Here is a 19,920-nt window from a genome sequence, read left to right on the forward strand (position 1 = left end):
TTTTAAGTGAATTGTCAGTTGAAGCAGGGTGAGTCTGCATGGTGTCTCTTAAGCTCTTGGGGTTGGCAATGATGTTTTTAGAAAGCAAACACTGTTCAGCCTTTCCTGGTCTGTAGCTTCTTGAACACCAGTTCTGCTTCTGGATCTTCTGGCAGGGCTGTGAATGCAAGAGGCACCACCCTCATGGGTTTTCCCAGCTGCTGGCATGTCTGCATAAAAGCTTTGTTAAGGATAGGGCAGGTGGGACAGAGGAAGTCTCTTCGTAAGCACAGGTTTTATGACTGAATGCATTCCTAACAGGAGGATGATGAGCAGCTTTTTAGTAAATACCCGTTTTAGAAAACAATGCAAAATGTAAAATAAAAAAGCTTTTAATACAAGTAGCAGTAATATTTAAAGTTCATTTTCAGGTGCAGTGATTAATACAGAAACTCCTTAATTGCAGTGGTTGAATTCTTAATTTCTTTCCACATCCACGACTTTAAGCTCTTTGAAATCACATCTCCAGGTCTTTACTGTTAGACTTTTGAACAAAAGCGGATGGGAAGATGCCTGTCTTCCCATTGCACTGGCCTTCTAACCAGTCTTCATTCACTGGAAGATAGAACCAACATGATTTTTGTCACCATATGGATATATAGGAGCACAATAACCTCCCTGTGCTATAGACAGGTCCTAGATCACCTCTTTAAGGTTTCCTGCTAAAGCCAGATGCAGAGAGGAATGTGGATGAAAGGAGCTGGGGAGGAATGAGGTAGAGAGCAAGCCTACAAGGTGTGAAAGAATGCAGGTAGGAAAAGTAGAACAAGATAGAGACTGAGGGGCTTAGAAATTGCCTTGAATAGAAAACAGTGGAAACAAAGTGAGTATGGAGAGCAGGGAAATGATCTGAGACCTCAGGCTGTTGTCTTCAAGGTGCCAACTAAACTGCATTTTCACCTGCTGTTCTATGTTTGTGTGAAGAAAAAACCCAGAACAAATCCTCAGAGCCTCTGCTACCCTGGGTTGAGTAAAGCTTAGGAGCTCTGAAAGCTCTTGCTGTGGGGGAACCAAAAGAGGTAAGAATGAACTTTTTAGTGGGGAATATTTAGTTCAGCACTGACAGTAGAATTTTGGAGGGGGAGAAGTCATCAATGTATGGTGCAAAACCTTACCTGTACAGTGGTAGAGGTGGACTATGATCACTTGTCAAATAGCCAAATCACTGATAGAGTTACTTCCAGCAAAATAACATCCTTTTTTTTTTTTTTTTTTTTGTCTTTAAAACTTTCTGATGCCTTGATTTCATGCAGAAAAGGAAAACAGATGTGCTGGGCAGGGTCTGTCTGTAATTCTTCACCTGATACAGGTTCACTGGCAGTTTTTGCTGAAGCACAGTAGTAACTTTTTCCTCTATCCTACGCATTCTGCACAGGTTTGAAGGGATCCAACTCAAAAACATGTACTAGACTATTTACTCTGTATTTAAAGTCTCTATTCTCATTAAAAGCACCAAAGACTAATACTGAAGGGGACTGAGCCTAATGGAAGACTATGCTTAAAACCAAAACCAGACAGAAAAAGGTGCCACGTAGGAGAGATAGGAGTAAGAGCATTCTGCCATTGTGGGAGCAGTAGACAAAATAAGGCATCTCCTTTAAAAAAAGTGATCAGTAAGCTTAAACACAGCTCAAGTGAAGCCCTCTCATCTGGAAAGTGTATGGGGAAGAGGGTGGCAGAAGCAGGTGTGATGAAAATGTGTTGTCAGAGGTGTTTATAACACACTTGGGTGGGAAGCCCATGGTAGAGCTAGAGGAGCTCTGCTGCAGCTACAGCATGAGGCAGCTGCTGTGGAAGAAAGCACATGTAGAAAGCAATCTTGCAAGACTTTAGGTTCTGCTTTTTTTTTTTTTCCGCCTTTTGTCCATGGGGATGGAGCAAATTTGCCCTGTGAATGGAAAGTGGAAGCTCGGAGACAGCTCTTGGCAATGTGAAGGAAACTCTTGTATGTGTCCTTAGGTTGTCCTTACCCCTGGCTTCCACCTGCCACCTCATGTAATCTCTGCTAGTTTCTTTTCTAATGTCTTGTAAAGTGTTTGAGTTCAACACAAGCTTTCTCAGAGTGCCCTGCAGCAGAAATCTGAGCAGCCTGTTTTCCATCTAAAGGTGGTAAACTGCAACTTGCAGAAGTTTGCTATCAGCGAAGGCTACCTGAGCTATAGACCTCTGCTCTCAGGTTTCCAGCATGAAACAGTTTGCTTTAGGGGACAGGGGGATTTGGGGGAAGAGATCAAAGTACCTAGTGAAGCTCATAACCCCCACTGAAAAATGTGCATCCAGTGTCTAACCAAATACCTGAGTGTTTTTGGCCTGACTGACAGAAGCTCACAACTTCCACTGGACTGAGCAGCAGTTGCTGCAGGCGCTTGGCATCCTGGGCTCAGACCCATGCTCTCACCAGAGCTGGAAGCTCCCTCGCCTGTTGCAGAAGGAGCACAATTACCTTTAGATAGAACAAGTATCACATCTCCTGCCTGAAACTCCAGGTCTTCAGGCTGGGTGGCTTCATAATTGTACTGTGCTACAACTTGGGTTGGTCCTGTCTCCTCCGGTGTTGGTTCCTGTGGCAGCTCCTCTGGTTTGCTGTCTGGTAAAACCCCTTCTCCCTAAGGCAGGAAATAACTGGTAAGGACACCTCGTAAATCCTCCTTTTTGTTTGTACCAGGGTAAGAAACAAGCTCTGTTTCTCTTCACCTGCTCTTTGCTCATCTGCCTTTAAACAGGTCACTGGCTAACTTTGAAAGCCATAAGCCTGCACTCACAACAAGGAAAGTAAAAGCAGTATCTGCTTGGGTTCCTTGCCAGGAGCAGGCAGAAGAGGTGGCTGCCACCACTAGCTGTCACTGACCTCCGTGATGTCGCACCAGACTGTCACACAGCTGTCCTTGCTCTGGCTCCAAGCTGCCTCCAGGTTCTCTGTGCTCAGATTCACTAGCGCTTGGCTTTCCACAGGCTTGTACCTGCATGTGCAGAGGACATGGGGTAAGAGTAGGAGCCCTGAAAACACAACTTTAGCTCCCTGCAGTGGGCAGTGCCTCACCTCAGCTGTGTGTGCTTGGGCTGGAGCTCCAGTTTCTTGCAAACCAGGTCCAGTAGCTCCATGTAGGAGAGGCTTGTCTCAACTTGCAAGGCAACTGTGTATTTGTAATGCACTTTGAGAATGCAGGGGCTGGAGATGGCCGATTTCGTCTCCTGCGGGTGGTAAACTGGATGTCAGAGCTTATGTGGCTTGGTGAGGGTAGGGAGAGGGACTGGAATATAGAAACTGTGGGTGCCTGAGTCAAATCTGAGCTGTGGGGCATCAGCTGGCTGCTGGTCAGGGAGACATCTCTGCTAGAGTGTGTCGCCTTTGGTACTTCTTTCAGGGCAGGTCAGTGGTTGTGCCACCTAAGCTATCCTGGGCTTGTCCCAGGAGAGAACAGAGTTGGAGATTAGTCACTTAGCAAACAAATGGTGACTTCTGGGTGACCAAATTTGAGGTATGTCTACCGTCCACCCCCCTCATTCCCTTTTTTTTCTGAGTTGGGATTGCTGTGTTTTCCCATTTCTCTCCCCAGTGTGACTTTCTGATGCACTGACCTTGCACAGGAGTGTGTGCACTACAGCCAAGCTCTCTTCATTTCTCTCTTCTGAAGTGCTACAGGTCAACTAAGATGGGAGTTTTACAAAGGTTCTGCTGACAGTTGCAGGTCCACTGCGGAGTGGACTGGAGAACTCCCCAAAAGCAGCCCTAGTCACCTGGTTTTGTGCTGATGACCTACTGGCTCCTCAGCCTGTTATGTTTTGGAGAGGCTAATGAATGATGAAAACCTAGAACACTTCCAGGGCCAGGGTGCTTGCTGGGCATGCCAGCACCTTTCAACATGCAGTAAATGCAGAATTGTAACACCAACAACACCTTGGGGTCTGCATTCACAAGATGTTACCTTTGCTGCACCTCTTGGCTGTGTCACAGCAACAGGAGCGCTATCTGTGGAGGAAGAAAGAGGTAGCTCAGGAAGTAGAACAGGGGAAGGATTACTGCTCAGTGCCTAAACAACATTCAGATCTCCTGCAGCCCATCATTATCTGTAGCAACATCAACCAGCCCTGGAGCCACTGCAGGTCACTTGAGTGAATGCAGCATCAGCTGTGATGGGGTTCATCTGTAAGATTTAGATGTAGTCACCAAGCAAAGGTTTAGTCTCTGTGCTTTCCCTCTCATAGGGATGGGACTTCAACGGGTCTTTCCTGTGCAGATTTAAAAAATGATGAATATGTGAGCTGTCTTTGCTCTTCTGATCTCCCTAGGTCCACACTGGAACTGGAGACAATCTCTGTGCTTCACTGGGGTCATAGAGCTAAATTTAGACCTCCAAGTACGGTGCTTTCATGTGGGTTTGTTTAAGTCTCTTCAAAAGGATCTATTCTATGTTTTGTCAGTGTTTTGACACAACTGTGCTTGTTATGGGAAGAGTCAGTGAAGTTGATTGGAGTCCCACTGCTAAATCTGCACTGGCTTTTGGTACTATAAAGATGCTCTTTGAGGTGGTTGTGTTCGTGAGCTGTTTGCTCTTAACTCATATGAGCCATAGTCATCTTCTGTATCAGCTTTACCACTAGACTGCTTTTAAGGTTGCTCTGCTTGGGAAGCAAACCCTGGCAGAAAACTGCAGCGGGTTAACACCCACGTGTTATAGTTTCTGCATATTGATTATTTTTTACCCCAAATGGGTTTTCCCTGCAGTGGTTTGGAGCTCGCAGCTCAGCTGCAGGCTCCTACGTCCAAGCACTGCATGATGTCTTCTAAAGAGGGCAACTGTCAACGCTTCCTCCCTGCTCTTCTTTTCAGCTCATGTTCTCACATGCTCGCAACAACAGCAGTTTTGGACCATGCACCTGAGCACTCCTGCAGAAGTGCAGATGCAGACAGCAGAGCCCTTTTCAGCTTCCCAGCACCCTGAGCCAGCTGTGCTGGGGGTGATATGGTGGTTCTGGTGCTACCATCCCTGCCCCAGGCCTGGGACATGGGACACTGGGTAACACTAGCTAGAAATACCCTTCTTAGGGCAACCACCACAGCTCCTTCACACCTAGCCCAGTTCATAGCAGCACTAACAACATTGTAGGTGCCCTGCTCTAAGGAGGAGCCTATAAGGAACCTTCTACCCCAAGCTTGAACAAGCTGGGTTATGTGCCTCATTCCTATCCCTAGGACCTTTCTCCCATTAGTTGCTGTGCTAATTTAAGAGCACTAAGGGACTTGCTTTCCTTGGGGACCCACCTGCTCTATTTTATTCCACCATCAGCATTGCAGTTGCTGTCTCCGCCTCCTGCTTTAATGTCCCCCCATCCTTGGCTGCAAATGGGTCTAGGAATGAAATAGTGATGAGCCCTAGCCCTGGTCTCAAAGTGTGAGGACATGGAACCAAGGAAACCATCTCAAATCTCCTGTCAGGGGTTTCACCCCTAAGGCACCCCTGTCCCTTGAGCTCCCCTTCACTGACCTGGTGCTGGCCGCTGTGGTTTCTCTGGAGCAGCAGAGCTGGGTGACTCTGGGATCTCTGCCTCAAGAGGAATTTCTTCCTGTGCCAGATAGAAAGAAGGTAGTGCTGTCAATCCCACCCCTCCTAAGGGAGCTGGGGTGCTACTGCCCTATGGAGCCTGATCTTCAACCCTCTATATTCCCAAGGTCTGTTTGGGGTCTTGAACCAGGGAAGGGTAACTTCGCTACCCCTTATCCCCCCCCGACATTGCCAACCACCACCCGGGGGGCATTGTCACAGCATCTGCCTACATTTTGCAGGTCTCTGAACTCACGTGAAGGTGACCGTGAGCTAGAACAACCAAGCCCAGCATTATGAGGGGGAGGGATTTGCAGGTATAGGTCCTGCTGGAAGGCCCAGAATGGGTGGTGGGTGAATGTGTGGAGATCTGCCCTCCCAAGGACACAATCTCCTCCTGGGTCTCCTTACCTGGATATGCAGCTTGTTCTGGAGCTCCACAGGCTCGAGGTAGTTGCAGGGAACAATCCCTTTCTGCAGGGAAAGGAGAGCTGAGTGGTGATTGCTTGGCAAGCAGGCATCCCACTGCTGCCAGACGCAACTGAGCTTGTCCTCACGCTACCTGAACACAGGAGAGTCCCTGAGGCTGGAAGGTTAGTTGATGCAGGTTGGATGGGTTTCAGCAAACCCTATGGCCTAAGCCAGGGTGGACATAATATGGGACTTGAATTGGAAACCCATTTAGTTGCTCACAGCAAGGATTTGCCCTGCAAGTCCCACCCCGTGCTACCTTTCCGTTGAACATCACTGTTGCCCAGTTGTCCTTCTCTTTCTTCAGGACAAAGACAATGTTTCCCGGCAGGACCTGCAGCTCCTCGGTGGTCTCAGGGATGAACTCATACAGAACACGATGTGGCTGCCCTTCGAGGGCCCTGGGTGCAGGAGCAGTGGACAGGTCAGGAAGGTGGGTGACATTGTAGGGGGAACCCAGACCTCTGCATCCTTGTTCCTATCAACCCCTGTTCCCCCTGAGTTTTGGGTTCTGGCTGGATGGCTGGATGCTTGGCTGTGATGGTGCAGGATGGAGTTGGACAAGGATGCATGGGTTAGCAGTGTTGTCCATCCTTCGTCCAACTTACCTGAGGACTTCTGGAGTCTTGGGCCTGGGTGGAGGACCAGAGGCCTGCCAACAAGATGGCAAAAAGGAAATTATCAGTAATCTGGAGGATTTTGATTGCTTTGCAGAAATATCCTACAGCTTCTACCATGCCTGTTATTACCCCTACGTGGTTCCTTCCTCCCCATGCTGATGGCAGGTTAGATGATTTGAACCAAAATGGAACTTTTTGCTGCTTTGCAGGGAGCTGAGGTAAGTTTTCGACTGTTTGCCACCCTGATACATAAAGTGCTGTGAGGATTATCACTGTCTTTGCTCCCTCTAAGGAGTAGTTTCTAAATTCTTCCGCCTGCAGCTGGTTTTCAGAGGCACAGTCCTGTGTTCGATCATGATTCTGGTTTCAGCTCACAGAGGGCTGAGACTGGGGATTTGAGACCAACTGGCATAAACTCTGCTTCTCTGTATCTTCCCATTACCGTGCTTGTAAAATTTCATGCTGCCATCATAGTGCTTTACTGTCTCTCCTGCTGTAGGAAGTTCTCTGGTGGATTTCATCAACCCTCTGAAGAAGTAACTTGAAATAGGCCTGACTCCTGTAGCGAGGTGTCAACACTTGGCTGCACTGAGGGGTGTATTTTATATTGCCTAACAGTGCTGTGGGCTGCAACAGCTCCATTTCCCCATAAAAATCTTCTCAAAGGTCATGTAAAAAACTCTCGGGCACCTCTGGAGATGGAAAGATGCTGCTATAGCATCAGGAAAATGGCACAGAAAATGCAAGGGGCTTAGAGAATAGGGAGGAGGGTGGATAATGAAAGCAGAACTGCTCTTGTTTCTCCATGTCAGCTTAGACAGATGAACCCTAATGAATCTTATGAGGAGGGTCTGAGACAGCTCTGTGCTAAAAGCCGTCATCCTGCAGCAGTGGTGGAGGCAGAGGATGTGCTGTCCCGCTGCTACTTCCCTGTTCAGGGAATCAGTTTAACCTCAACCACAGATGTAGGTGGCTTCAGCTGCACTTCCTGATGATGGAGGGAGCAGCTGAGATGTGGGGGCAGTATCCTCCTCCTCCCTGCGGCAGTAACAGAAAGTTCATGGTAGTGATGCTGCTGTTTGCTCCCCACTATGAGCTAGAGACCACAGTAGGGTGCAGGATGATACCCACCCCTATGTCCTCCTGAACTTTCACCAAGGATTCTTCTGTTCAGCGGTGGTGCCTTACCTGTGGCTGAAGTGGAGCAAATCCTGAAAAATCATCTTTGTCCACCACAGATGCCACCACCTAGAGCCAAAGGCAGACAGGTGATAATGTAATGCTTCCAGACCTCTCTTAAACCTCTGATGTCCACCCTCCTCCTTGGCTGTTGGCCAAGTCAAGTTCTTCAGGATGCTTCAGGTTCGAGAGGGGCTGTGATTTTAGCCTAAGCATCTTGGATTACAGACTGTGTACTTCTGGCACCAAAACTCACCTCTCAGCTATGGTAAGTTCTTGGCTCTTAGCCTCACTGCTACTCCAGTTAAAGTCATAACCTAAAAGTTTCCCTTTATGTTTTAATCACAAATGTTGAAGGAAGCCAATATATCCAACTTGAGCCCTTACTTCCTATAGGTGACTATAGGAAGTTCACAGATGTTTGTGTGCATGTTTCTGGGGTTCCTCTGATATCCAAGGAGCTCTCAGTTGCCCAGTTCACCAGTGCCTGCACAGCCAAAGGTTCCCTTTCTGGAGGAGCCCAGGACCTGAGCTCAAGGGTGATATCCTCATGCTTTGACTTTGCGCAGTCATGGGAGAAAAGCTTGCTTACTTATGGGAGCTGAAAAGCCCCTTTCAAATTGAGCAGAAGAAGAACTGGATGTCTTTTGTGTCAGATGTTACATAGCTTCTTGGCTTGCTGACTGTCCTTCATTTCTCGCTAAGGAGAGAAATTGAAAATAGGCCATGCTCTTCAGAAACATGCTATTTAGCTTCTCTGTCTTATTTTTCCCCTGTTCCCCATGAGATCCCTACATGCCATTCCTCCCTCCATGCCTGGGGTGGATCCCTGAGGCATGGACCAGCTCCGTACCAATGGCTGCCTTTGATGCAGCAGATAGCAGCTCAGAGGAGTGGTGAGCGGGTGGTCAGCAGCACTCCTCAGCCCTCAGGCTTGACTCAACTAAGATATTTCTTTCTTACCATAGCCTTTCCCAGGTAGTCCTTCTTCTCCAGCTGGGCCACTTGCTTTTCGTTTGGTCTAAACAGCTTCCCTGCAGGCACGGCCACCATCTCACAGGTCTTCTGCTTCTGTAGCACAGAGAAATCATAGAGCTCTTCAGGGATGAGAGCATGGACTGCTGAATGTCCCCTTCCTTCTATCTCTTGGATTAAGGTCTCACTCCATAAAGTCAAAACTCCACTCCTGACATGGTTCATTTATCCTGATCTTCCTGTCCCTGCCTCCCCAGTGACCCAAAGCTCTTCCCACCAACTTGTGTCTCACTACAACACTCAAGCCTGCTGCATTTTTCTCCTGCTCTGCTAAAGCCATAGTTAAAAGGTGTGTTCTTTGGCATTTTTTTCCTTCCTCACTGCAGGGCTGCTGTGAGCAAACACAGTGGTTGGGAGATCTGTTCCTCCTTACCAGGATGGCTTCCATTCCCCTGTTGATCTTGTTATGCTGGAGCTCACTCTTCATGCTCATGGCTCGTGTTAGGTGCTCCTCAGCTTTCTTCCAGTCCTCCATCGTGGCATACACCAGTGCAATGTTATAAAGTATCTACCAAAGGGATTGGGAGCAAGGAAATGAGCTCTTAGGGCAGACGGATGATTGCCAGGAGGGTGATAGAGGACAGCAGGGCAGTGGCACAGGTGGTTGCTTGTGGGGCACAGAGAGAGGCTGGCTGTCTTCTCTTTAGATTTCTTGCACTGGTGAAGAAACCTCTGGAATCAAAACTGCTGGTCAAGTCTTTCTCACCTCGCAAGCGAAGAGCCTGTACCGCAGCCCCAGGATCTTGTAGTCAATGAGCTGGTTGCCTCGCAGCTGGGCCAGTGCCTCTTTGAAATCCTCAATGGCCTTTTCATGGCTGTAGAGCAGAGGACAAGGGTGTTACCACCTCGTGATGGCAATCTGCTTGCCTCATAGTCTTTATATATGCTTGTGTGAGTTAAGTTGGGTCTCTCCCATCTCCTTGCAATGTTTCTGGACACTCCAGGGTGAGAAGAGATGCTCCAAGACTGGTGTTAACCCCAAGAGTGCACTGCTGATGGACAGGAACCTGTTTTACCTTGAGGGGTTGCAGTTTGGCCCCTGGGGGTCAAATTGCCTGGGGCTGTCCTCAGCTAAAGGCTGGCGTCTCTGCAAGCAGCAAAATTGAAATAGAAACCCTTCCACTCACTTCTGCCTCTGGTAAAACACTGTCCCCCGCTGGAAATAAGCCACTGCCAGGTGTTTGTCGCAGCCGATGCTCCGGGTGAATGCCTGCATGGAGGTCGGAATAGGGCATAAAGGAGGTAAAAAGACTAAAAAACTGAAGGTGTAGAGCAGTTATACCTGTCCTACTTCAGCCAAGTGGCCTAAGCTGAGGTCTGTGTCTGTGTCTCCTGCAGTGCACGAGGTTCCTAATTTTTTTTAGCTGGAATCTGTCACAGCCTGCTCAGCAGTTTAGTGCCTCTGTAGTCACCCCTCGGAGAAAAGGTACGGCAAGCAGCAAGCCATGCACCTCTTCCGCTGCTTCGCCTGGAAAATAGGCTCAGCAGGACCAGCCCAGGGGTGTCACCCTTCACCCCAGTTTTAAAGGCCCTGAATCCTTCCCTTAGTCTGACTGTGGCCCTTAATCCCTCCTACCCACTGCATCCATCTGACTGTCAGGTCTGTGTGCAAACTCACTGGTGCCTGTCAGTAGTAGCGACTGCTGTAGAAGGCAGTACCTTACCTGCTCTGCCTCGGCCAGCTGTCCCAGAACCAAATGGATGCAGCCAATGTTAAAGCAGATTTTGGCAGGGGGGTTCTGTACGGCTGTGAAGGCATCCAGAGCTGCCCTCCACTCCTTCCTATCCACTGCACACACTCCTTCTTGCCACAGCCGGATCGTCTCCACCAAGGACATGGCTTGGTAGTGCAGGACGCGGCGTCCTCGGCTGCGTTGTGGATCCCGCCCCTCGCCTTGTCCTTCTGTGTGGTGCTGCTCGGCCTCTCTCTAGCTCCCTTCTGCCTGTATTTCTGCCTTCCCCACTGCCTGTGTCGCAAACCTGACAGGAAGTGGCCTCACGTCAGTGAAATGCAGCCTCGGGATGAGGAAGTGGGGCAGAGGCAGCAGGTTTCCATGCGGCACTCCTGTGGGTTGCACCCCAGGTCCTCTCTGCCAGCTAATCCATCCTCGCCTCATCAGGTTTTGCTTCTCCAGGCTTTTCATGGAAAGACATGGATTTTGTCAGCTGGGTGGTTGATCAGGTCAAATTCAGGGCTGCAAAGCCACAGGGCAAGCACTGCAGCTGAGCCCCTTGTGCCCTCTGAAGTGTGGTCCTTGATGGAGGTAGTTGCTAAATGGCTCCTGCAGGCACAGCTGCCTGCAGCTGGACTGGCACTACCCTGCCTGCTGGCCCAAGCAGGAAAGTGAAGTACAGCCCAAGGCACAGCCTGGGAGAGCATTTGTCCTGCCCATCTCCCACTGCATTGCCCCAGTGAGGGGCTCTGCTGCTGGGGGTGTGTGGAACTGCCCAAAGATGGGCTTTGAGGGGCAGCGTCTGTGCCATGCTGAGCCCTGGCAGCAGTGGTAACTCACATTTAGCCCAACATCACTTCTTGAGGTGGGCTGCTGCCAGCAGGGGGTAACCTGGCACTCCGGGAAGGGCAGGGGGACATTGAGCATGTGGCAGCTGCAGAGGTAGTGATGGCAGGGGTATGTCTGACCTGCTGATTCAGTTTGGAGCTGGATGTTCTGCACGTGGTTTCTAAGCAGTTTTGGAAGGACCTTGCCGCATCTACTAGCAATGATGTGTATTTTCTAAGAGCTTAAAATACATCAGCAAGACTTGTCCCTTGTGTGTTTACTGAAACTTCCCCATCAAGTTACAAAACGCTGGCAGTGGGAGGGAGGCTGTGGAGGACACTTGTTTGACTTCTGCTTGGCAAGAAAGCTGGGCTGCTGAACAGCAAGGATTTTAACCAGAAGTAGGACTAAGCACATCTCTGAACCTGGAGCTCTCTTTGGTTTTCCAATTGTAAGCATGCCCTTGGCATCCCTCTATGCCCAGTTGACTCCCATGGGCTTCCTACAGGAGCATGGAGGAGATTCTTTGAACTCCAGAAAAGCAGAGGGAAATGCCACCAGGTGAAGTGATGCTGAAGGACAGAGGTGGGAATAACAACATGGTGAAGATGAAAACACCTCCGAGATGCCTTTTCTCATTCCGGTGGGGAATGGGAGACCCCATCTGGCAGGAAATGGTTCAACTTACTGTAGGGATAACTTTCTACTCGTTTAATTACCTGAATTGATGCACTGCAGGGTCAGGCTTACCCCTAAACCAGTACAAAGGGAGCTGGAGGAGAACACGAGATCGCCCCTATGACAGTATCTGTTTTTTTTTTTTCCTTGTGGTTCACAGAAAGATGGGATCTGAAAAATGCAAGCACAGCAAATGCTCACAGCAGCTATCCTTCTGCTTGCTTATTTTTAATGTAACATTCAAGTCATTTCAAAGCTGTGATAAATGCACCCCTTCTACTGAGACTCTTCTTCCCCTTTCTCTTACCACGTTGATTTAGTAAGCAGACTTGTTTTTTTTTCTATGACAATGTCCAAGAGGAAATGAGTAACAGAGATGGTGACATCTCCTGTGGGAGATTCTTGGAATCCAGCACAAAAGCAGATCACCAGAGACAAGTAGGAAATACATATAAATGCCCAAAATCCAGGTGGCACAAAGGAGTTGGCTTTAAGTTTGTGTAGCAAAAATATGCATAAGTTTATCATAATCTATGAGGAGACCCAGAAATAGACTGATCTGGGCACCAGAAAACACTGTGTATGAGGAAAGACCAAGAGGATTGACCTTGTTTGGGAGAAGATCTATGATGCAGGAGGAGTAGAGAAGACTGAGCACATCCAGATCCTTCCCTGCAAAGCAGGTTTTTTTGGCTCGCTCCCTAAACAGTGGCAGGGAGCAAGGCAGGAGCCCACAGGAACTGTTTGGCGATGATTCAAAGCCCAGGGATTGGCAGTGGCTGCAGCTTCTCTCAGCTGTGACTGATGAGGTGCTGTTGTCACATTCTGGCCAAAGCTGAAGGCAGCGGTGGGAGGTTTACAAGCAAACCTCAGAAGCACTGAGCCTTCCTAGCAGGGCTCTGCAAATGCTGTCCCCTTCGAGTGTGTCTGATCTGCATGTATTTTTCATTGAAAGCTTCCTTCTTGTAACAGAAAGGGAAATGTGTTTTGCAAAGCTGAATTGCTTGGGGACTTTTATTCCCTGCCCATCTTTCTCTGTTTTCCTCTTACAAACCTGTTGTGCCATGTCGTTCAAAGGATTAGAACACCCTTTCTGCCTGGTTGCATACAAACAGCTGCTTGCCACAGCAAGCGGGAACAAGTGGGGTTTGGGGACAGGAGTGGAGGACAGCCTCCACCAGCCCCAACTGCTACAAGGCAGCAGCTAGCCAGGAGTGAGTCCCGTAAGTGAGCTCCTCTCCATCTTATGGGCTAGCCCCACACCTGCTCTTCACTGCTGGAGGTCTTGTTAATGCTGTTCCAGTGGATTTTGGGTGGGCCAGGAGCACTTGGTGCCCTTCACCATGTGTCTGTCAGGATACCAAGCTCAGGCTCTGCTTTGCCATGAGGGCAGAAGGAGCATGTACCTCCTCCTGCAGAGCCAGGGCCTGATGATTTGATGCTGCTCTGGTCTCACTCAGCTGGTGGTGGCTCCTGTGTAAGGTGAATGCAGCACTCAGACACAGGTTGCTGTTTGGCGCAGCTGGGGCTTGTTCCCTGCTGTGATATTTGTATGGTCCATGAATATGACCAAGGCAGGATGTGGGGGGAAAATATAATGTATTTCTTTTTTTAAAGTAGATTTACTTTTTACTTTCCAGTCACTCAGTTACCAGAAGAGATGCCTTCCTGAAAGTCTTGCACTACTGCCCCCACTTCGTTGCATGTCTTCTGGCACATCCCATTTGAGCACAAATGCATAAGATGTGTATGTATCGTGTTTCTGAACATATCACAGCGTAACCGGAGTGGAGGGTGGAGAACCTCCAGATTGCTTTTGTCACTGCCTTTGTTTGTATAATGCCACCTAGAGGTAGCTGACCTGCTTTAACATCAATTGTTTTGGAAAATATTTTTCACTTAATTTGGGATTCCAGTTCGGTTTGTTGTTTTTTGTTGTTTTTGTTTTTTTTTTTTTTTTTAAATTAGGACTGATTAGTGACTTAAACAATTTGGATGAATGAAAGGAAACTGAGAAGCCAAACACAGTCCCTGGGAGAGCTGTGAAGACAGAACCTTCACTGACATGCCCAGGAGGGAGGCGTCTCTGCATATGTGTGATGGAGACCTCTCTGGTCTTTTCAGCAAGGCCAGGTCTTCCACTCTGTGTGCCCAGTTCTTCCTGTGGTTGTGCCTGTGTTCTTCTGAAGGAGTTAAGCAAGCAAAAACATCCTAGGAAGAAAGGGAGGGCGGGCACCAGACAGTTTGAGGGTAACCACACCACTGGTTCCTGTCTGCATCAAGGCCCTGAGGACATGGGCTGCTCTGCCCCCGGGCTATCCCACGGGCACCCCTGGGGAGCCATTGAGACTGGCCAGCTAACAGGGCTGTGCTGCCCTGCTCAGGAAGGCACAGCTGCTCCAGCTCTGCTGCCAGGCTGGCTGCCTGTCCTTGCCTGCAGCAACATGTGGCAGGGCTAGGGAAGCTGAGGGAGGAGGTGGGATGGAAGTGAAAAAAGGCTTTTACTGATTCATGAATGTGGTGCACCAGGAACACTTGGGCTTGAGCTACCTGAAGGCATTAGCATCCCTTTTCCGAAGCAATGACTTGAGTAGTAAATATGCAACGTCCTGATGTCGGAGTACTCAACACCAGGTTTCTGTATACACAGGCCCTCCACAAGTTCAAGCCATTAATGATGATGTAGGCACTTCACCCACAGGACAAGCCCAGGACTGTATCTGTGTCTAAATTACTATTAAAACCAGTGCTTAATTGTTCAGTCTCTTGGAGCTTGGGCAGGCAGAGATAAAAACAAAAGCCCAAATGTGAAGTCAGTTTTGCTCCAGACAACCACCCTGCTAGGCCATCACCCTTTTGTTTTTGAGAAAGCATCCAACATGAATGGTTGTGAGGCGCCTGCTCTCTGGCCACAATTTCAGTATAGGCAGATACATCTCTAGTAGTCCTGTTCCGCAACATTTTTTATGTTTAAATATCTCACTAAAATAATGTCATATTTTTCAGTTGGATGAAGCTGTGCCTGTATCATCATCACATATAGGTATGGATAATGGCTAAAAAGGAAGCCTACCAACGGGAGAAGCCTAACAGAGGGGAGAAGTTTTAGAGCTTGATTTTTTTTACTGTAGTACACCCTGGAATAACAGCCTGCTGAAACTTCAAGGCATTTCAGACACCATGTAAATATTCAGTGATGATTTATTTTCTGGTCCTTATTATTATTACAAAAAAAAAAGCAAGGTTAAAAAACCAGCAAAGATTTGACAAGTTCCCCAACAGTTTTACATAACTGAATGGCAGTAAATTGGTGAATGTAAAACAAGGCCTAAACCTTTAATGGTGATCTGGGATGCCCTGGGCTTTCCTAATTCTTTTTGAAGTACTCTTCAAGAACCCAACTCACTCACTAGCTAACACGCTGTGGCACAATGCAACAGGAACTGTCAGATATCCTTTAAGATCCTACACACCTAGAAAACAAAATATGGGAGCTCTACAAAGATGGTGTGGGTACCAGCATGCATTTCTCAGATTACCCCAGGAGGCCACACTGTTGTGCTTGACAGAATCACTTTCAAGTTGCTGAAAGGATCTGCCGTGTTAAAGCTGCTTCTTTTTCTTCTCTTCAGGATCTTTGCTCCCCAAAATAAAAAGAATTCACTGGGCTGGGCTGCAGTGTAAATGGACAATCAACCTTCAAAATTCTACCACACTGCATGATGGACAACTTCAGCCCACTGTGACTTTCCTGCTGCAGACCCAGCATCTGACTGATCACAAGGAACCTGAACATGCCATGAGTTGTGAGGTTAAGGAAAATACTCAGCTCTCTGGAATGATTAACTGGGGTTGGAAAGGAGCTTTTGATTTCTGTCCTATTCATGGCTGTAGGTTCAGAGGTTGACTGAAGGAAACATGGTCCACTTACCTATATTAATAGCTGCCCCACTTCTCAAATAATAGTTCTTAAATCAAACCACTGCTTGACTAGCAATAAGAATTAAGACGTTGCCCTACGTTCCTCAGCACTTCCTCAGAAAGTCAGGTCCAAATCTGCCATAATTATACACAAATGCAAATCACCCTAAACATGAACTTGTGCATGTTACTGTAAGTGTCACTGAAATGTTTGTGAGTACCAAATATTCCTGTTAGAAATAAAATTGCACCTTCATAATTTTCCAGAACTTAACAAGAAAGGAGAACATGATATGCATTATTTGTCAGGTATGAAAGAAGCAGTGAGAAGGCAAGCTGAGAGACAGGTGCTGCCCACAGGGCAGCAATGGCATTTGGCTGTTTGGGTTTTGTACCAGCACTTCCCACACTGTGTATGGCAGACAACCACTTGCTGCTGGATTTAAACTGTTTTCCTGGCTGTCAAAACACGGACGATGGACCCTACTCCTCCAGCAGCCAGGGCCTGAAAAGACACACATGGCAGTTAACACCAGGTCAAGGCAGCTACAGGCCAGATCAGAAAGGCTTCCCAATTGTGTTTTAAATGAGCATCTCCCCCACCTTTACATTAAGAGTGAAACACTAGCACTCAGGGTGCCAAGGAAGAATAATCACAATCACTTTAAAGACAGCTATTTAACAAGCTTTTATTTCCCTACATAGCTAAGTTGCAAATCTGCTTCCCTCTAGGAAAGAAATCCTAGTTCCATCTGCTTGAATTACTGGACTGATCCATTTTGTTTGCCTCAGTCTGACAGAAAACCAAATTTTATTGGTAGTCTTTACCCAGGGCACCCTATCAGAAGTAGGCACATGTCATAACTCAGCTCTGAGCTTGCAGGAACACACCTTCCTCCCACCATGAAATACGGCATTGAGTTTTACCAGAAAAAAAAGGTGGTTCTCACCAGGCTCTGTGAGCGTGCCTCAGACCCAAGAACTTGCTACCACAGATAAACCAGGCAAGAGCACATGCTATAAACGCACCTTCTCATGCCACTGCAGCAGCACAGCGCTGCTGTTGTCAGAAGGGCTCTCAAAGCCTTTGTAGATGTACTTCATTAGCAGGTCAACGCCATTCTTGTCCAGTGACTGCACTGCCTTCTCAATATCGTTGGCTTTGAAAGAGATGAGGACCTTCAGGACAATACTTTCTGCACGATCCTGTCAACAAATAAGGAAAGCACAGTTGCATTCGTTCTCATATAAGGTACATACAAACAGTACTCATCTCTCAAACAGAACCATTTTTTTATCAATTCTAAAATATGGTTTCATAGGGCAGTTTGTGAAGAGAGCTTATGATAATAACTGATAAGGTCCTCCCAATGATAAACAGCGTAAAAGTTTAATGTGTTTGTCCTGCTCTAGGTTTTCTGCCTCTCTGCCTGTGTTTGTAATTCTCTACTTACTAAATTAAGTTATGGCTAAACAATAGATTTTCACATCAAAACTCAAGGTCTAGCAACTTCCAAAAGAATTGTAATAAATAAGTACTTGTCTTGGCCTCCCTTCCCATTAGAGCCTTTTCCATGCCTTTGTACCATTTAACATGATACAACTATTATAATCCATGCAAATACCACTGGCCAGACTGAAAGAGCTGACTGCTGGAAGCCACGTGCTTTCAAAGCAGTCAACTTCTGTCTCAGGCACACTGGCAGTATTAATATTTTGCATTAATAACCATTTGCAAGTTGATCTGGATGTCATTTCAGCCCCAGGAATGTGTATGGCATGCCTGCAAGCAGCAATCAGCCATGTAATCTGCAAAAAGCAGCTCTTCCTGTTCATCCATCACTAACTGATGGAGGCTAAAAGAAAAAGGTCTCAGGTTTGTTGGACTTTTGAGTAATTCCACAAATATTTCAAGCAGCTTCCTCCTACAGAAATTACAGACGTCAGTTTTCTTGCCCAATGTAATATCCCATAGCTGCTTGGCTTAGCAGGACTTCTCACATAAAGAACTCCAAGTAAAAACAAAAGTTCCACAAGATCAACTGAAAATAAAGACAGCCAATAAGATTCAGTCACTGCCTTTCACAGTGTATTCTTAAATTCATCAATACAGAGCTAATGGAAATGGCTCATTAATATGAGAACAAAGCTCTTCAATCTGTTATACAGCACTATCAGTAACAAAACTGGTTCTTAAAATCCTGTGAAACCCAAGAGGACAGGGCTGGGACTAGGTAAAATAATCACTGGTGGCCTGGTGAGCAGCATGGAAACATTCCAGTGGGATTCTCCTTAAGGAGAGAGAACAGACATCTGCAGGCACTCACCATCTGGGCAGTTTCACATCCTATCTGCCTGTTCCTATTGCCACCACGAGCATGAGCCATTCAAAGTTTATTCTGGGGAGGTTCAGAAATACATACATGCAGCAGGCTCCTACGTTCTGTCACAGGGGGAGCGCTTGTGTTTTCTGAGGGTTTAATGGCTTAATTTTGATTGGATGTGGTAACCATCAGTTCTTCCTTTTTTGTAGGTTCACAGTCTAGCTGTGCTAGCACAGTTTCATTAGTCAGAGGTGACTACTGCAGTTATGGTTCCCCGACTGTTCAGTACCAACTGCCTCTATGAGCTGCCAGGTCTGGATCACACATGGGCATCTGGTGACATGTGGAGCTAGCCAGGGCACACATACACAACCAACACAGGTAAGAGAACACACAAAACCTGATCTAGCACCAAGTTACAGGGATGTGCGCAGATGACATCCAAACTATAGTATTTTGAACAAGATTAAAACACCAGAGATTATGGCTGTTTTGGGGAATACCCTAAAACCAGCTTCCTTGGCTTCCCCTAAGGCAGAGGGAATAGAGGCAGAGTCTGGTAGAGTTGGTGGGATAGAGGTTACAGAAACAGGAAAGGATTTTTAAGGAGTAACCCACCTTCACTGCCTGGTTCTTTGTGTTGATAGGAGGGTTCTTCAGAGCTGCCTGTAGTGCAGCCATCATGTTCCCTGTGCTAGACAGTTAAGGATCAAACATTGAATATTTGGAAGACAACAAAACCAGCCCCAGAACAGCGATAATTGCAGCTGGCTCGTGCATGGCTGAAAATACTTAGGTTCAGTGGATGCAGCGATTCTCTCAACAGATAGCACGAATTAGTGTAATTGTGACATCGTTCTCCATCACTTCTGCTATCGATAACCCTCGAGACCAGGCCTCAGCTCGGCACATCCACGCACGCACTCCCCAAAGCAGTCCCTGGGAAGCGCTCCTCCACGACCCGGGAGGCCGGGGAAGCCGGAGGTGGAAGTGGACACACGGAGCTCTCTCTCCGCCGCAGGAAACCCCCTTCCTCCATTCCCCCTATCGCCCCATCAGACGCCTCCCCGATACCGCAGCCCCGAGACACCGCCGTCTCCGCCGTGAAGGAGGAAGCGGAGCCGCCTTCCTCCTACCAACCCCAGGTGCCCGTCTCCCTCCCTCGGCGGGAGCACCGGTCACGGAAGTCCTGTAAAAGGCAGAACCGGCTGCCGCAGCGCCCGCTCCCGGCCCGCCCCGCACCCCGGCGCCGCGCCCGCTCCTGACGGGAACGCTCCTCGCAGCCCGGCGGAAGGATATTGCCGCAAGCATGAGTCCACCTCGCCCTCGTCGGGTCCCGCTTGCCCGTCGCCTCCCTCCTCCTCATCCACGAACTTGTTCTCGTCGTACTCGTCCACATCCACCCGGCGAAACCGCGCCGACGACACCGTGTGCTTCGCCATGGTAGACTAGCCAGTCGCCGCCACGCGCACGCGCAAGCCGCGCACGTACCCGCACTCACGCGAGAGCAGGGGGCGAGCCCCGCGCAGGCGCGCTGGGGAGAAGCTGTTGACTGGAGAGGCCGCTGTTTCGCGTGGGGACCGAGATGTTCTTGGGTTTAGTTGCCCCA

The 19,920-nt window shown here is 48.2% G+C and overlaps 3 protein-coding genes across 6 annotated transcripts in view; 1 reads left to right on the forward strand and 2 right to left on the reverse strand.

Annotated features, from left to right (window-relative positions):
• SMG7 (SMG7 nonsense mediated mRNA decay factor) overlaps positions 1-14,021 on the forward strand; it is a 66,943-nt gene extending 52,922 nt beyond the window's left edge. Inside the window, exons 23-24 of one of the 2 annotated variants that reach the window (XM_061452083.1) lie at positions 6,768-6,891; positions 13,707-14,021. In XM_061452083.1, the coding sequence (XP_061308067.1) occupies positions 6,768-6,890 (123 nt within the window). In that variant the 3' untranslated portion in view covers position 6,891; positions 13,707-14,021. Of the gene's footprint in view, positions 1-6,767; positions 8,655-13,706 lie in introns of those variants that run through there. The other variant, XM_061452085.1, reaches the window with a different exon arrangement.
• Positions 388-11,451, reverse strand: NCF2 (neutrophil cytosolic factor 2). 3 transcript variants are annotated; one of them, XM_061452088.1, is made up of 15 exons: positions 10,552-11,449; positions 10,015-10,097; positions 9,594-9,702; positions 9,261-9,395; positions 8,816-8,923; positions 7,862-7,921; positions 6,662-6,705; positions 6,313-6,454; positions 5,994-6,056; positions 5,526-5,604; positions 3,966-4,009; positions 3,080-3,231; positions 2,888-2,999; positions 2,483-2,645; positions 388-594 (listed from the first exon to the last, which is right to left on the reverse strand). In XM_061452088.1, the coding sequence occupies exons 1-15, from the start codon at positions 10,723-10,725 to the stop codon at positions 497-499; spliced, it is 1,566 nt and encodes a 521-aa protein (XP_061308072.1). In that variant the 5' UTR covers positions 10,726-11,449; the 3' UTR covers positions 388-496. The 3 variants fall into 3 exon arrangements, with proteins under 3 accessions (XP_061308072.1, XP_061308071.1, XP_061308073.1); XM_061452087.1 differs by lacking the exon at positions 388-594 and having other exon boundaries at positions 1,958-2,645; positions 10,552-11,451; XM_061452089.1 differs by lacking the exons at positions 388-594; positions 8,816-8,923 and having other exon boundaries at positions 1,958-2,645; positions 10,552-11,451.
• A 2,223-nt stretch (positions 14,022-16,244) lies between the features above and the next one.
• Positions 16,245-19,815, reverse strand: ARPC5 (actin related protein 2/3 complex subunit 5). The gene is made up of 5 exons (XM_061452090.1): positions 19,611-19,815; positions 19,487-19,497; positions 18,930-19,000; positions 17,017-17,193; positions 16,245-16,492 (listed from the first exon to the last, which is right to left on the reverse strand). Exons 1-5 carry the CDS (start codon positions 19,751-19,753, stop codon positions 16,430-16,432), a joined length of 465 nt encoding a protein of 154 aa, XP_061308074.1. The 5' UTR covers positions 19,754-19,815; the 3' UTR covers positions 16,245-16,429.
• Positions 19,816-19,920: the final 105 nt, after the last annotated feature.

This window comes from Pezoporus flaviventris, unplaced genomic scaffold, assembly GCF_033815535.1.
Source record: "Pezoporus flaviventris isolate CSIRO_AGI_PZ_B2104156 unplaced genomic scaffold, CSIRO_AGI_Pfla_v1 ptg000013l, whole genome shotgun sequence".
NCBI classification, from domain to species: Eukaryota; Metazoa; Chordata; class Aves; order Psittaciformes; family Psittacidae; genus Pezoporus; species Pezoporus flaviventris.